Source organism: Cnephaeus nilssonii (genome assembly GCF_951640355.1).
Source record: "Cnephaeus nilssonii genome assembly, chromosome: 20".
NCBI lineage: Eukaryota > Metazoa > Chordata > Mammalia > Chiroptera > Vespertilionidae > Cnephaeus > Cnephaeus nilssonii.
Window position 1 is genome coordinate 49,332,893 of NC_137091.1, and position 16,191 is coordinate 49,349,083.

At 49.4% G+C, this 16,191-nt stretch overlaps 1 protein-coding gene and 1 pseudogene across 2 annotated transcripts in view; one reads left to right on the forward strand and one right to left on the reverse strand.

Annotated features, from left to right (window-relative positions):
• LOC307116159 (leukocyte immunoglobulin-like receptor subfamily A member 6) overlaps window positions 1–16,191 on the forward strand; it is a gene marked incomplete at both ends in the record, with an annotated part of 125,991 nt that overhangs the window by 98,838 nt on the left and 10,962 nt on the right. The window contains 2 exons of the mRNA XM_079799832.1: window positions 15,164–15,466; window positions 15,681–15,977. Of these exons, the coding sequence (XP_079655958.1) occupies window positions 15,164–15,466; window positions 15,681–15,977 (600 nt within the window). The remainder of the gene's footprint in view (window positions 1–15,163; window positions 15,467–15,680; window positions 15,978–16,191) is intronic.
• On the reverse strand, window positions 9,160–13,795 carry LOC307092438 (leukocyte immunoglobulin-like receptor subfamily A member 6; annotated as a pseudogene). Its single transcript has 5 exons — window positions 13,765–13,795; window positions 10,660–10,944; window positions 10,214–10,516; window positions 9,724–10,015; window positions 9,160–9,488 (listed from the first exon to the last, which is right to left on the reverse strand). The product of its transcript is annotated as a leukocyte immunoglobulin-like receptor subfamily A member 6 (transcript).

Below are 16,191 nucleotides of genomic sequence, written 5' to 3' on the forward strand. Positions count from 1 at the left end.
GGATGTGGTAGCATCACACCTGATATTGAATGTGTCTGTGTGTGTTACTGCCTTGGAACAGGACTCCCATGAATGTCATTCTTGGCTGAACCCTGAAGAGGCTCCACATTTTAAAAAGGAGAGTGACACCACTCCTCAAGGTGCTCTGAAGAGGCAGAAATGACTCAGATGATTGATTCCCAGAACGTGGAGAGATCCTGCTGTTCACAGACACAGAAAGTCAGGTGGAACCTGTGTGAGATGTAGGACCTGCGTCCCAGGGCCAGGAGGAGGCACTGAGCTGCCCTGTGGGAGAAAATGCATCTTGCACAGCCCCAGGCTCCTCCCTCCTCACCCCTGGGCTCACTGTTGAGGGCCCTTTGGTGTCCCCAGTCAACAAGGCAGAAAGGGAGGTCACCTTCACACCCCCAAGGCAGCTGTCACATCCACCTCCTTCCTGAGCTCAGAGCTCCACACCCTCACTCCCCTCTCCAGTTCACCCTCCACATCTGCCCTTGCCACTCCCTTTCAGAAGCTGTTTATGCCTAAAACCCTTCCAAGGTCCTCACTGTCTTCACAGTGAGTCCAGTCTCTTCCTTCTGAACTCAAGGCTGTTCATGATCATCCAGGTGTGACCCTCCCACCTCAGCTCTCACCTCTGCTTCCCTCAGACAGATGGGTATAGCTGCCCATGAACACACACACACACACACACACACACACACACACACACACCCATCAATCCCCTCTCTCTCTCTCTCTCTCTCTCTCTCTCTCTCTCTCACACACACACACACACACACACACACACACACCCATAAATTCCCTCTCTCACACACACACAAACACACACACACACCCATCAATCCCCTCTCTCTCTCTCTCTCTCTCTCTCTCTTTCACACACACACACACACACACATAAATTCCCTCTCTCTCTCACACACACACAAACACACACACACGTGCACACACACACTCATACTGGCTCATGTCTACACGCTCTTACACACGTTCATTCACACACACATATGCACTCTCATTACTAGTCACACAACTCTCACAGACATATATGCTCACAAGCATACACACACACACACACACACACACACATACACTCACACACATGTACACAATCCACTAAAACACCAACGCACATATACACTCAAACACCCACATGCTAAACATTCACACTTGAACACACATATATAAGCCAGAAAAACTCAAACACATACAATATACACACTCACACATTAAAACACATACATACACCTTCAAATACACACAAATCACTCTCCAACATTCACATATACATTCATATACCCCACCCAAATATACACTCACTCACACATACACATTCACACAAACACTCACAAGAACACTTGGTTTTTCATTTTTTCATTTCATAGGTTTGCTGTGTAATAGTTACATTATCATTTAACCTAAAACATTCACTTCTGCTTTGATTCACACATTGATTATTGCCAAGTCTGTTGCTTTATTTCCAAAATGCAGGGAATACATTTTGGAAATAAACGTATGTTGATTCGGTCTAGGAGGTTTGGAGAGGAGGTGGCTCTGTTCAGATGGGCTCAGGGGACCCCGTGAGGAGGCACGATGTGGTCCTAACACGGGTTGTGTGTGGGGGAGGGGAGGAGGTTCACTGGGATGAGTTTGGTTGGAGGAGGCCTTGGCCTCCTTGGGGCTGGAGAGTGTAGCTCAGCCTGATCTTCAGCAGCACGGACTGCCGAGTAGAGATCCCTGTCTGGAGTCAGGAGGGACCCATGGACAGATTTTGTGCAGGAAATTGTCAGTGACAGCAACTTTGGGGGCCATGAGAATGAAACACCTGAGCCGACAGTAATGGGCTGGAGGACACCAGAAGGAGGCTGATGGGGTCACACCAATGAGCTGTCCTGGGCCTTCACCTGAGTTTGTCTGTGGGGAGAACTGGATCACAGAAAGGAGAAGGGGGGGGGCAGAATGCTGGGATTGGTTCAGTGTGTGAGGGGGAGGGAGGAGAGGATAGAGGGATCCTCCTCTCTCCACCTTGGCTGCCTGCAGGAGCCAATGGGGCTGTGTCAAGGTTGCTGGCCCCAAGAGGAACAGGGGGCCTGGGGGATGTTACAACACTGTCAGCCACCCACAGAGGCAACCAGCACCGCCCTCCAGGCCTGGGTGTGTGCTGCTGCTTTTCCCTATCACTTCCTCTCTCTGACTTCCTTGTTTCTGTAGGCAGAGCCCCTGCTCTCCATCCCGCTCCAACAAACCTTCAGAGTCCTTTCTGCCTCCTCACCGCCTCTTGTCCCCTAGACTGTACCTCTTTGTCTAATGCTGTTTATTCCATCTCCATGCTTTGGGTAGAAGAACATGTTGAAGACAATTCGCAGGCTGTAATCTAAGACCTGGGGACACTGTTATTGAACTTCTATTTTGAGCCAGTCTCTTCTCCTCTCCCTCTTTGCCTGTTGGGCAAAATTGTGAAACCTCACTTCTAAGGGTTGTTAAGAAGATCGGCAGTGCCTGACACATGAAGAACCCCCATCTGGTGTCATTTTTTTTTCTTTTTTAAAATATTTTTTATTGGTTTCAGAGAGGAATGCAGAGGGAGAGATAGAAACATCAATGATGAGAGAGAATCATTGATCAGGCACCTCCTGCACGCCCCACGCTGGGGATGGAGCCCACAACCCAGGCATGGAATCCTGGAATCAAACCTTGACCTCCTGGTTCATAGGTCAACACTCAATCACTGAGCCATGCCGGCTAAAAATCTGGTGTCATTTTCTGACCTGGTGAAGGCATGTGTATGAGAGACGTATGGTGGGAAGGGCTGTGTGAAAGCCACATGTGTATCCCCCAAGCCTACAAGGTAAATCAGAAGCTGTAGTGCATCCTTGGTTGAATGGCAGATGAGAGCAGAGAAAAGGAAGCAGGTATAGTGGGTCTCATCCTGGATCCTAGATTCAGCCCAAGTCAGGAGTGAAGGTGGAAACTTCATCAGCGGGTTGGTCTCTAAGGCACTTAGGGCACCTCTGACCTGGTGGGAGTCCTGCCTCCATAAAACTCCACGGACACCAGTAGGGCAACCTCCAAGGTTTAAGGGAGCTACAGAGAACCATGCATGTTTTACGTGCATTTGTTTTTATTGATGAAACAGCCACATAACATACAATTGAGCCTTTAAAATATGAAATTCACTAGAATGCAGTAAATACACAATGTCAATGACAATGTCTATCTAGTTTCAAGAAGTTTTTATAACCAACCTCCCAAAAAACACCAAACAGTCCACCTCCCATCTGTCCTTCTGGTCAACCCCAGACAAACCAATCTGATTTCGGTTTCTATGGGTTTCCTTCTCCTGCACATTTTGCATAAATAGAATCACACTACCCCTGATCCTTTGTGTCCACTTTCTGTCACTTAGCTGCATTATTATGACATTCACCCACAATGTACCAGGTACCCGTTCTTTGTTCTTTATGGTTTAAAAAATCCCAGGGTTGTGAAGATCCCTCATTTTGTTGGAATGGATGTGGCTCAGCATGAAGGGGTATATAGATGTGAATCCAAACCAGCCATGTGGGATGAACCCTCATGTCACAGGGTGAGAACAGAAGGGCAATGGAAGAGAGTCAGCGAGGTCAGGGAGAGAGGGAGAGCACCACAAGTGGATGGAGGAGGCGTCCTCTACAGGGACATGACCCGCGTTCTCCTGCACCCAAACCTCGCCTACCACGTCTTCTCCCCTGGACGTTCTCAGAAGACAGTTTCCCCAACTGTGGTCCATATTCTCTTTCAGCACCTCGTGGGATCATCAGATATGCTCCAGGGCTCCCCACTCTGAATGGTGCATTGTTCCCTCTGTGTTCTCATCCTGGCTGCATCAGGGGTCCTTCTGGTGTCATTTTGAGCCTGAAATAGCAGAACCGCAAGGACCACGAGGATCAATCCTGCCACACCCATCCGGATGATATTTTGCACTGTGTAGTCTTCTGGGTTGGAAGTAGGAATTGTAGACAAAGTGTTCACAGATGTCAGAGCAGAACCGAGAAATCCCAGGACCCTGGATGTCCACACAGGACATCCACCTCTCCTTCACAGGACATGACCCTCTACCCCCCACGCCCAGCCCCATAAGTGAGAGCTTCTCCCATCAGTGATTTTGGGTTTCACCTATTTTGTGGTGGGCTGATGGAGTCAACTGCTCCTGAAAATTATGAAAAGAGGGTGTGAGGACTTGGGGAGACGTGAACCTTCCTTCAAGGTTCTGTGACCCAGAGGCCCCAATTTTCAGGTCCTAAGTTTTACACAGTCCCTTATTGAGCCCTTCCTCCACACCGCCAGGTTCCCTGGTCTCTTCATTGGATTATCATTAGCCTGACTTGATCTGTGAATTTGGAACCTGCATGAGCCTCTTTGCAGTAGAGTTTGGCTGCCCACCTTAGCTCAGTATTAATAAGAAAAGTGGTTTCAATAGAGAAATTAAGTGCTATTGTTCAGTGTTTTGTCTGCAATATAAGACCCCATAATATTATTTCCCTATGTCTAAGAGATCCCACTTATTCCAAACCTGAGGAACAAGAATCCAAGGGTGAGGGATTAGAATCAGGAGCTCTGCAACTTTTATATTTATTTTCTTACTCTTTTTATTTATGTTGTTATTGGTGAAGGGTTTTTTAGTTTTGTTTTGTTTTCTTTGTTTTGTCTGTCAGCACCTGCACAACCATTTGCACCATGTGGTTGGAGTTGAGCCTCATGGTGAGCCTCCCTGAGGGTTGATCCCACACACCAACGGGCCAACAGCAAACAAGACCCAATTACAATAGGAGGGACCACATAATACACACATGGCGCATTCCTAGAACATACAGCTCAGAGATCAAGGAGACTGCCACTGAGTACCATGGGATACCTAAGGCATAAGGCTACCCCAGAAAGTCGGGGAGTCACAGCAGATCTCTCTAATACATAGAAGCAAACACAAAGAGACAGATAAAATAGGACAGACTAAGAAACAACCCACAAATTTTTTTTTAAAAAAAGGGTCAATCTATAGGAAAAAATGAGCTAAAAAATTGGAGGCAAGCAATTTATCAGATATAGAGTGTAAAGTAATGGTTATAAGGATGCTCAAGGAACCTAATGAAAATTACAAGGAACTTAGTGGGAACTACAATGGCATGAGAGAACAAATAGAAACCAAGAATAAGAATCAGTATGAAATGAGGAAAAACACATCTGATATCAAGAATACACTGGAAGAAATCAAAAGTAGAATGAATGAGGAAGAAGTTCAAACAGTGATTTGGTTGACAAAGTAGAAAAAAACACCTAATTAGAGCAGCAAAATAGAAAGGGTAGTTTAAGAGAACTTTGGGGAAATGTCAAATGAAACAATATTCACATCCCAGGGATACAAAAAGAAGAAAATGAACAAGGAACAGAGAACCTGTTTAAAGAAATAATGACAGAATTCACAGGTGAGTTTTATCAAATACTCAAAGAAGAACTAACACCTATCCCCCTGAAACTATTCCAAAATGTTCAAGAGGAATTGACATGTCCAAGCTCTTTTTATGAGTTCAGCATTATCCTAATTCCAAAACCAGATAAAAAAAAAAAAACACTACAAGGAAAGAAAATTACAGGCCAATTTCCCTGATGAGCATAGCTGCTAAGATCTTCAACAAAATATTAGCAAATCAGATCCAGAAATAAATTTAAAAGATCATACACCATGACCAAGTAGCACTGTTTCTGGAGATGCAAGGATGGTTCAATATTCACAAATCAATAAATGTGATACACCACATAAACAACAAAAGGATAAAAATCACATGATCATATCAATAGATTCAGAAAAAGAATTCAACAAAATATAGTACCCACTGATGATTTAAAAAAAACTCTCAGTAAAGTGAGAATAGAGGGATCATACCTCTACTTAATATAGGCCATATATGACAAATCTTCATCCAACATCATACTCAATGGGCAAAATCTAAAAGCATTTCCCTTAAGATCAAGAAAACGACAGGGATGTCCACTTTCACCACTCTTATTCAGCATAGAACTGGAAGTCCTAGCCACAGCGGTCAGACAAGAAGAAATAAAAGGCATCCAAATTGAAAAAGAGTAAGTAAAGCTCTCATTATTCACAGATGACATGGTATTGTACATAGAAAGCCCTAAAGACTCCATCAAAAAAAAAACAACCTGCTAGTTTTCATAAATAAATTTGGAAAAGTAGCAGGATCCAAAATTAATATCCAGAAATTGATAGCATTTTTATCCACCAACTAGAGGCCTGGTGCTCAAATTCGTGCATCGGGGGGAGGGACTACGGGAGGTTGGCTGGCCTGGGGAAGGGGGGCCATGGGAGGTTGGCCGCCAGCCCTGAGTAGGGAGCTGGCCCTTGCCCCCCTGGGAAAGAGGCCATGTCCACTGCCACCCACCCCAGTTCCCCATCCCTGCCCAGGCCCGAAGGCCCCAGCGGGGTCAGGAGAGGAGGTGACAGTAGCCAGGCTGGGTGTGAAAAGAATGGACACCTGACGCCAACGCTGCCCTCAGCGCCACGCCACCTCGCGGTTCCCCGCCTCCCAGCCTCCTCCTTCCCTCACTGCCACACTGCCACCACGGTGGGCGGGCGGCCCTCAGGGAAGGCAGAGGATGGGAGCAAGACAAACCCTTGTGTCGAGGGCTGGCTTTCAATAGATCACAGCAAGCTGCTCTGCTACCTATGAAACCCTGACCCAGAAGCAGGTCTCTAGGAAGGGTTTAGCGCCAGGTGCCAATGGGGGCCGGCTGGCTGCGGGGAGGGGCTGAGGGAGGTTGGCTGTGGGAGTACACTGACCACAGGGGGCAGCTCCTGAGTTGAGCGTCTGTCCCCTGGTGGTCAGTGCATGTCATAGCAACTGGTCAACCAGTCGTTCCAGTCGGTCCAGTCGTTCAGTCATAACGGTTACTTTGGCTTTTATATATATAGATAATGAACTCTCAAAAAGATAAATTTAAAAGAAAGCAATCCCATTCTCCATTGCAACAAAAAAAATAAGATACCTGGAAATAAATTTAACCAAGGACGTAAAGACCTGCACTCAGAAAACTTTAGGACATTGAAAAAAGAAATAGAGGAAGATACCAAAAAGTGGATGCATATACCATGTTCATGAATTGATAGAATTAACATCATTAAAATGTCCATACTACCCAAAGCAGTCTACAGATTCAATGCATTCCCTATTAAAATAACAACAGCATATTTCACAGATCTAGAATGAATGTTCAAAAAATTACATGGAACCAAGTAAGACCCTGAATAGCAACAGTAATCTTGAGAAATTGGCCCACATCATTTTGGTCAATTAATATTTGACAAAGGAGGTAAGAGCATCAAAGATAGTCTCTACATAAATGGTGTTGGGAAAATTAGCCAGGTACATGCAAAAAAAACCCACAAAACTAGACCACCAACTTACACCATACACAAGAATAAACTCAAAATGGATGAAAGACTTAAACGTAAGTCATGAAATCATAAAAACTGTAGAAGAAAACAGGCAGTAGAATCTCAGACAGCTCACGTAGCAGCATTTTCACTGATACATCACCAAGGGCAAGGGGACAATGGAAACAATAAACAAATTGGACTACATCAAATTGAAAAGCTTCTGCACAGCAAACTAAACCATCCACAAAATGAAAAGAGAACCTACTGCATGGGAGAACATATTCACCAATGACATATCTGATAAGGAGTTAATTTCCAAACTATACAAAGAATTCATACAACTCAACACCAGGAAGACAAAAAAAAATCCAATTTTTAAAAATGGACAAAGGACCTGAGTAGACATATAGATGGCCAATAGAAATGAAAAAATGCTCAACAACAAGGAGGTATCAACTCACACGTACCAGAACTGCTACCATCAAAAAGTCCACAAGTGACAAGTGTTGGCAAGGTTGTGGAGAAAGAGGAACCTAGTACATGGCTGGTGGAAATGCAGAGGGGGGCAGCCACTATGGAACACAGTGTGGAGTTTCCTCAAAAAAATTAAACATGGAACTGCCATTTGACCCAGGGATCTCGCTTCTAGGAATCTATCCTAAGAATCTTGAAACACCAATCAGAAAGGATGTATGCACCCCTATGTTCATAGGAGCATTATTTACAATGGTTAAGATCTGAAAAGACCCCAAGTGCCCATCAGTAGATGCGTGGGTAAAAAAGCTATGGTACATTTACAACGTGGAATACTATGCAGCAGTAAAAGAGAAGGATCACTTACTCTTTAAGACAGCGTGGCGAGACCTGGAGAGTATTATGGTAAGCAAAATGGGCACGTTGGAGAAGACAAATATCACATGATCTCACTTATATGTGGAATCTAATGAACAAAATAAACTGACAAACAAAATAGGTCCAGAGGTATGGATACATGGTACAGACTGACAGATCTCAGTGGGGGCCGGGGGAGGTGAGGGAGGAAAGCACAGGAGGAGATTAACCAAAGAACTTATATGCATCTATGCATAACCCACGGACACAGACAACAGTATGGCAAAGGCCTGAGGTAGGGTGGGTGTTGGGTGGAGGGAGCCAAAAAGGGAGAAAACAGGGGGTATCTGTAATATTGTCAACAATAAAAAGGAGAGAAAAAAATTAAGATGTAAACCCAAAAAAAGAAAAAGTTGTCTCAATACAGAAATTGAGTGCTCTTTCCAGTGTTTTGTCTGAAGTGCAAGACCGCAGCATCCTATTTCCCCACGGCTGAGAGATCCCCCCTTATTCAAAACCTGGGGAGCAGGAATCCGTGGATGAGCGTTAGAGTTAGGGGCTCTGGAACCTATTGTTTGGTGGAGTCCCCAGGGTCTCATTACAGGTCCCTGAGCTGACTGAGCATAGAAAGGAGTGGGTCAAGCCCTAGCCGGTTTGGCTCAGTGGATAGAGCGTTGGCCTTCGAACTGAAAGGTACCAGGTTCGATTCCTGTCAAGGGCACATGCCTGGGTTGTGGGCTCGATCCCCAGTAGGGGACTTGCAGGAGGCGACCGATCCATGATTCTCTGTCATCGTGGATGTTTCTATTGCTCTCTCCCTCTTCCTTCCTCTCTGAAATAAGTAAAAATATATTTCTTAAAAAAAGAAAAGAAAGAAGTGGGTCAATGACCACTCACCGGAGACCAGGAGCTTCAGGGGGCTCACTGGGGAGTGACAGCAAGTAGGGAGAGGTGCTGCGTGAGCTGTGGCACCTGTAGGTCCCCCTCCCCCCGTGGGCTGAGGTCACAGGGCTCATGGAGAACTCTGCCTGGTACTGACGAGCTGAAAACTTTGATCTAAAAGCAGAGGATTGGCTGTCCCCTTCTTGGACAGAAGGAAAGTGTCCCTCAGTCTCTAAGACTGACAGAAAGGCCATGTTCTCTCCTAAGGTGCCTGCTTGCATTGACAAGGAGGGTCTGTCAGGCAGGTGTCCTAGAGAGAGGGAGGGAGGGTGAGAGCTGCCTGTCCACGTTGTTCTGACCTGAGAGTCACCAGGCCTCGCTCTGAGGACCCTCCTCTCTGTCTGTCTCTGTTTTCCCTGAGACTATCCCTCTTGCTCCCATTCCATGGCTCATGCTGTCTACTTCCCTGGAGAGCCCACACCCCTTGTCCTTGTCCTGAGACACCCACCACCCCAGCCCAGCCTGTGCAGAGTCTGGGTGTCTTACTGAAGCCACTAGATCCTCCACAACCATACAGATGTCCAGGGGGTCGCTGGGGGCCAACCACTCAGAGGAGAGGTTGTATCCACCGTAACATCTGTACCGGCCCCCCGTGGGAGCTGCTCACAGTGCCCAGGGGGAAGTGGGCCTGAGAGAGCCCAGCCTGGGGCTTCAGGACAAGGCTCTGGGGGAGGTCCCGTCCCCCCTCCTTGTGCAGAGCGAATCTGTCATAGCCGACATCAGAGCGACACTGGAGGGTCAGGCTCTGTCCAGAGGCCACGATGGGGCCCTGCTGGATCAGGAGGGAGGGCTTCCCAGATTCAGGGGCTGCTCCTCCCATAAACCCCTTCTCCTGGCCTGGCCCATAGGTGTCACTGTGTCTCTCACACTCAGTGTCTCTGATCAAAAAGCCCTGAATTTTTGCCTTACCCCACCCTCTCACAGGGAGCTCCCCTCTGAGCAAAGATACCAGTAACCTGTCTGGTCTCTCAAAACATGGATGTGATAGGGATGGGGATTTCTCACCTAAGACCAGGAGCTCCAGAGTGTCACCTGGGTGTGACCACACCTGGGGCACCTTCTTGTAACAGCCATAGCATCTGAACATCCACCTCTGAATGGAGGTCACCGGGCCCACAGGAAACAGGGCTTGGACCTGCCCACTGGGCTGTGGCTGTGAGTCCAGGGACCAGGCGAGCCTGTGATCTCCTTCCTTAGTCAGAATGAACCCGTCAAATCCCTGCCCTGAGCCACACTGGAGGGTCACGTTCCCTCCTGAGGTCACGACAGGGCCGGGCAGGACTGAGAGGCTGGGTTTGCTGTAGAATCCTAAGAGAGGAGGAGGCAGCGTGTTAAATGGGCTCACACCTCCCTCACGTCCCCCAGGGCTGGGCTGTGAGAGGTGGACTCCCTGAGAGCAGACCCCCTTCCTGAGGGCAGAGCCTGAGGCTGGACCACTGAGGGCCTCTCACCTGTCACCACCAGCTCCAGGAAGTCGCTGGGCTCCGACCAGCCGGTGGGGCTGTGGTAGTAACAGTAGTATATCCCGGCAGAATCCTGGTTCATCTGTTTGATGGACAACTTGGCCCTGTTCGTGGGCTCCCATGGGGTCTGCGTGTTCCAAAACAAACGTTTTCTTTCCTTATACAGATAGAACATTTTGGCATCCAGGGTCCCCTGACACCAGAGGGTCACAGGGCTCCCATGCGGGATCACAGGGCCTGGCTCAGCCCAGAGGGTGGGTTTGGAGAGGGTCCCTGGAAGGAAACCAGACGCTGCATTACAAAGACCTTCCCCTCCCCCCACCCCACCCCCTCATCTCCCATATCAGCCCTAAATACTCTCATCGTATCACCTCATCCCAGGACCTCTGTGCTCCCTCCTGAGCCCCAGTGGATGACATGGAGCCTGGGGAGGACTCACCTGCCTGCACACCGGTCCCTTGGCCCAGACTCAGCCCTTGGTCAGAGTCCCTGTCAGTGTTTTCCACCCGGACGTCTGAGCTGATTTTCTTCCAATCAGGGCCCCATCCACTCAAGCTGCCTGAGTCTGAGGTTCCACAAGAACAAGGGGGAATTTCCTGTCCATCCCCTCCTGCTGCCACTCTCCACAAGTGACCGAGGCAGAGAAGAGCAGAGAGGATGGACATCATGGCTCTGAGGGCTCCTGCTCTGCAGATGGAGGAGGCCTGCGCCTGTAGGACCAAGACACACAGGATGTGGTCAGTCAGGGGCTGCTGCTGCCCTTCTGGGTTTTCACAGCTGTGGACCCACAGCCAGGGGACGGCCACGCCCTGGGCCTGGCTCTGCATCTTCCCAGAATGAGGGCTCAGGGGGAGTCCGGGCTCTCAGGAGGCAGCTCAGCAGTATCTGAGGTCTCACCTGTTCCTCAAAGTCTCATCTGTTTGCAGGTCTGACTGATCTGGAGTCTTCCTTCTGCTCCTTTGGATGAGGAGTCTCTACTCTTAATCTCTCAAACTGCCACCATCTCCATCTGCATTGAATGGCTGGTTTCGTTTCCTCCGTATCTCAGTCGAGAAGAATTCTCACCATCTTTGTGGGGAAGGCATTGGTATTGCTGAGAAGTCAAGGGAAGAAGTAGCCTGCTCAAGTGTCTTTCAACCACTCAGATGGTAGCACCACAACTGATATTTAATGTATGTCTGTGTGTGTTACTGACTTTGAGCAAGACTCTCAGGAACGTCATTCCTGTCTGAACCCTGAAGAGCCTCCACATTTTAAAGAGGGGAGTGACACCCAGCCTCAAAGGTGCTCTGAAGGGGCAGAAATGACTCAGATGATTGGCCCCCAGGACATGGAGAGATCCCGCTGCTCACAGAGACAGTGAGGTGGAACCTGTGTGAGACGTAGGACTTGTGTCCCAGGGCCAGGGGGAGGCGCTGAGCTTCCTGTGGGAGCAGATGCATCTTGGGCAGGCCCAAGGCTCCTCCCTCCCCACCCCTGGACTCACTGTCCTGAGGGTCCCTTGGTGCCCCAGTCACCAAGGCAGGGAGGGAGGTCACCTTCACACCCCCAAGGCAGCCGTCACGTCCACCACCTTCCTGAGCTCTGAGCTCCACACCCTCACTCCCCTCTTCAGTTCACCCTCCACATAGGTATCTAACCTCATTTCAGAATCTGTCCATTTTCTGCTCAAAATCATTCCATGTTCTCACTGAATTTAGGATAAATCCAGACTCTTCTTTCTGAACTGAATGGTGTTCATGATCATCCAGATGGGACCCACCAGCCTCAGCTCTCACCTCTGTTTCCATCCAATCAGACAGTTACCCAATGAGAACACACACACACACTCACAAGCACACACTCACAACACACACACTCACTAAACACATACACACACTCACAAACACACACTCACAACACACACTCTCACTAAACACATACTCACAAACTCTCACTTACACTCACATGCACACATGCACAGACACACAATAACACACTCACAAACACATACATACACACTCACACAGCCACAAATATACAGACATACACACACTCACACACATACACACTCACTAATACTCATACATGCACACTCATACACAATTACACCCATACACACTGACACTTAACACAGACATACACACTCACACATACACACATTCACACACAATCACACTCTCATATAATTCACACACTCACACACACTCACATACAATGGGCCATTTAACCCTCCCATTCTTCTCCATATCTAACATTTAGGGCCATGTGGGCCTCACAAATCCCTTCCCACGCCCCCAGCTTGGACACGAAGGAACACTGAGACTTCTGGTTTCCCTTCTCTACATGTGTTTGTGACTGACCAAGGGTAGGCGAAGGGTACATGACAAACCCACATAAGCCACTTATGGAACCGTGCTCTACACACAATATTATAATTTAACTAGAGGCCCAGTGCACGAAATTTGTGCATGGGGTGGGGAGGAGGGAGTCCTTCAGCCCGGCCTGCACCCTCTCCAATCCAGGACCCCTCAGGGGATGTCCAACTGCCAGTTTACCGGAAGTTAGGCATCCCTCTCGCAATCCAGGACCACTGGCCCGTAACTGCTCACCTGCCTGCCTGCATGGTTACCCCTAACTGCTCTCCCCTGCCAGCCTGATCACCTAACTGCTCTCCCCTGCCAGCCTAATCACCCCTAAGTGCTCTCCCCTGCTGGCCTCTGCCTCGACCCCTGACACTGTGGCTTTGTCCAGAAGGATGTCTGGAAGGATATATGGAAGACATCCAGTCTAATTAGCATATTACCCTTTTATTAGTATAGATCACTGTTGATATTTTTATTTACAAATATTGCACTTCTCTAGTTTATTTGTAATACGTGGCACATAGGATTTTATAAGACGATCTGACCAAACAGTTTGCTTCTTGTATATTCCTTTTCGGTTAAAGATATCACGCCATGCCCTTGTGTGGTGATCACCACACCCATGACCAGCCACCACCTCCCTCTCTCTTCCTCCCTTTCAGACAGTCTGTATGTGTCCAGGGGCTCTAGAATGTTCTTTCCTCTCTAAAACGTTATCACTCCACCTCTTAGGTCTCCACCTACTCACACAGCCATTCCTTCAAACACAGTCTAGACATGGTCCCCAGTTGTTCTCATACTTTTTAAATTTCTCCTTTGTCAACAATGAATTACAACATTAGCCTTAGAATGCCCGAGTCTACTAATTAGAGTTCTCAAAATACAAGAAATAGGTCTCCTGGATCACGGATGTATTTCTGTACTTGGTACAAGTACTCAGCAGGTGGTAGGTGAGCAGTTAGTACTTGTTTATGGAAGAGTCAAAGGCAGAAAGAGAATTCCCTTTGGGGGAGACTGAGGACACAGGCAATGAGCTGCAGGTAGGGCCAGCCTGTTGAGGGTGGACTCAGGATGAGAACCTGGGTCCTGCCTTCTCTGAGCAGGACTTCCGACCAGGCAGAGGGTCCTCAGAGTCAGAAGTGACCCCAGATCTGGGCTGAGAGTCTCCAGTGGCCTCATCATGGAAAAACCCTGACCCAGGCCCAGGGCGGGGCGGTCTGCTTGCTGTGGGTTCACAGCTCTGAGGGCTCGGAATGACGGCAGCAGCTCCTGACCCACCACATCCTGTGCATCTCTGTCCTTCAGGCCCAGGCCTCCTCCATCTGCAGAGCAGGAGCCTCAGAGCAGACGCCATGGCATCCATCCTCTCTGCTCTTCTCTGCCTTGGTCAGTTGTGGACACGTGGAGGGGGAGCAGGAGGGGCAGCTGCATCCTCTTGTACATGGGAAACCTCAGCCTCAAGCAGCTCGAGTGGACAGGGCCTGATGGGAAGGGAATCAGCTCAGACATCCAGGTGCAAATCTCTCACAGGAACTCTCTTCCAGGGCTGAGTCTGGGCCAGATCATCCACGTGCAGGCAGGTGAGTCCTCCCCAGGCTCCATGTCCCACCTGTCACTTCACCCCTGGGGCTCAGGAGGGAGCACAGAGATCCTGGGCTGAGCTGGGAGATGGGGAGTTTGAAAGGTCTTTGTAATGTAGCCTCTGGTTTCCTTCCAGGGACCCTCTCCAAAGCCACCATCTGGGCTGAGCCAGGCCCTGTGATCCCTTATGGGAGCCCTGTGACCCTCTGGTGTCAGGGGACCCTGGATGCCCAGGAGTTCTGTATGTATAGACAACAAAAACGTGTGCTTTGGAAAACACAGACTAACTGGAATCCCAGAGACAAGGTCAAGTTATCCATCACACGCATGACAGAGCATGATGCAGGGAGATACTACTGTTACTATATAAGATTCACAGGCTGGTCAAAGTTCAGTGACCCTCTGCATCTGGTGGTGACAGGTGAGAGGACACTCAGGGGTCCCAGCCTCAGGCCCTGCCCTCAGGAAGGGGGTCTGCTATCAGGGTGTCTCCCTCTCACAGCCCAGCCCTGGGGGACATGAGGGAAGTGTGAGCCCATTTAACACGCTGCCTCCTCCTCTCCTAGGAGCCTACAGCAAACCCAACCTCTCAGCCCTGCCCAGCCTTGTCGTGACCTCAGGAGGGAACGTGACCCTCCAGTGTGGCTCAGGGCAGGGATTTCACAGGTACATTCTGACTAAGGAAGGAGATCACAGGCTCTCCTGGGCCCTGGACTCACAGACACAGCCCAGTGGTCAGTCCCAGGCCCTGTTCCCTGTGGGCCCCGTGACCCACAGCCACAGGTGGACGTTCAGATGCTATGGCTGCTACAGGGACAGGCCCCATGTGTGGTCACACCCCAGTGACCCCCTGGAGCTCCTGGTCTCAGGTGAGTCCCATTATTGTCTCATCATGGATTGAGGCACCAGACACATTATTGGCATCTTTGTTGTGAGGGGAACCCAATGGGAGAGGGCGGGGTGAGGGGGGCACAGGGGTCCATGGATCAGAGACACAGAGAGAGACAGTGAGACCTGGGGGCCAGGCCAGGAGAAGGGATTATAGGAGGAGCAGCCCCTGTAATTCACGTCTGGTCTCCCCAGGTGAGTCTGGGAAGCCCTCCCTCCTGAGCCAGCAGGGCCCCATCGTGGCCTATGGACAGAGCCTGACCCTTCAGTGTCGCTCTGATGTCGGCTATGACAGATTCGCTCTGCACAAGGAGTGGGAACAGGACCTCCCCCAGAGCCTTGTCCTGCAGCCCCAGGCTGGGCTCTCTCAGGCCCACTTCCCCCTGGGCACTGTGAGCAGCTCCCACGGGGGCCGGTACAGATGCTACGGTGGATACAACCTGTCCTCTGAGTGGTCGGCCCCCAGTGACCCCCTGGACATCCTGGTGGCAGGTGAGGAGCCAGTGGGTTCAGACAGGGATCCAGACTCTGCACATGCCCTACTGGGAGGTTTCAGGGAGGTGAGGCCAGAATGAAAGTGCAGGGCCCCAGGGAGGGAGGGAGACAGAGAGAGGCAGGGGGTAGGAGGTGTGAGGGGGAGACTCAGAGAAACAGAGACAAAAGAGAGGTGGGTCCTCAGAGAGAGGCCTGGAGTCTCTCAGGTCAA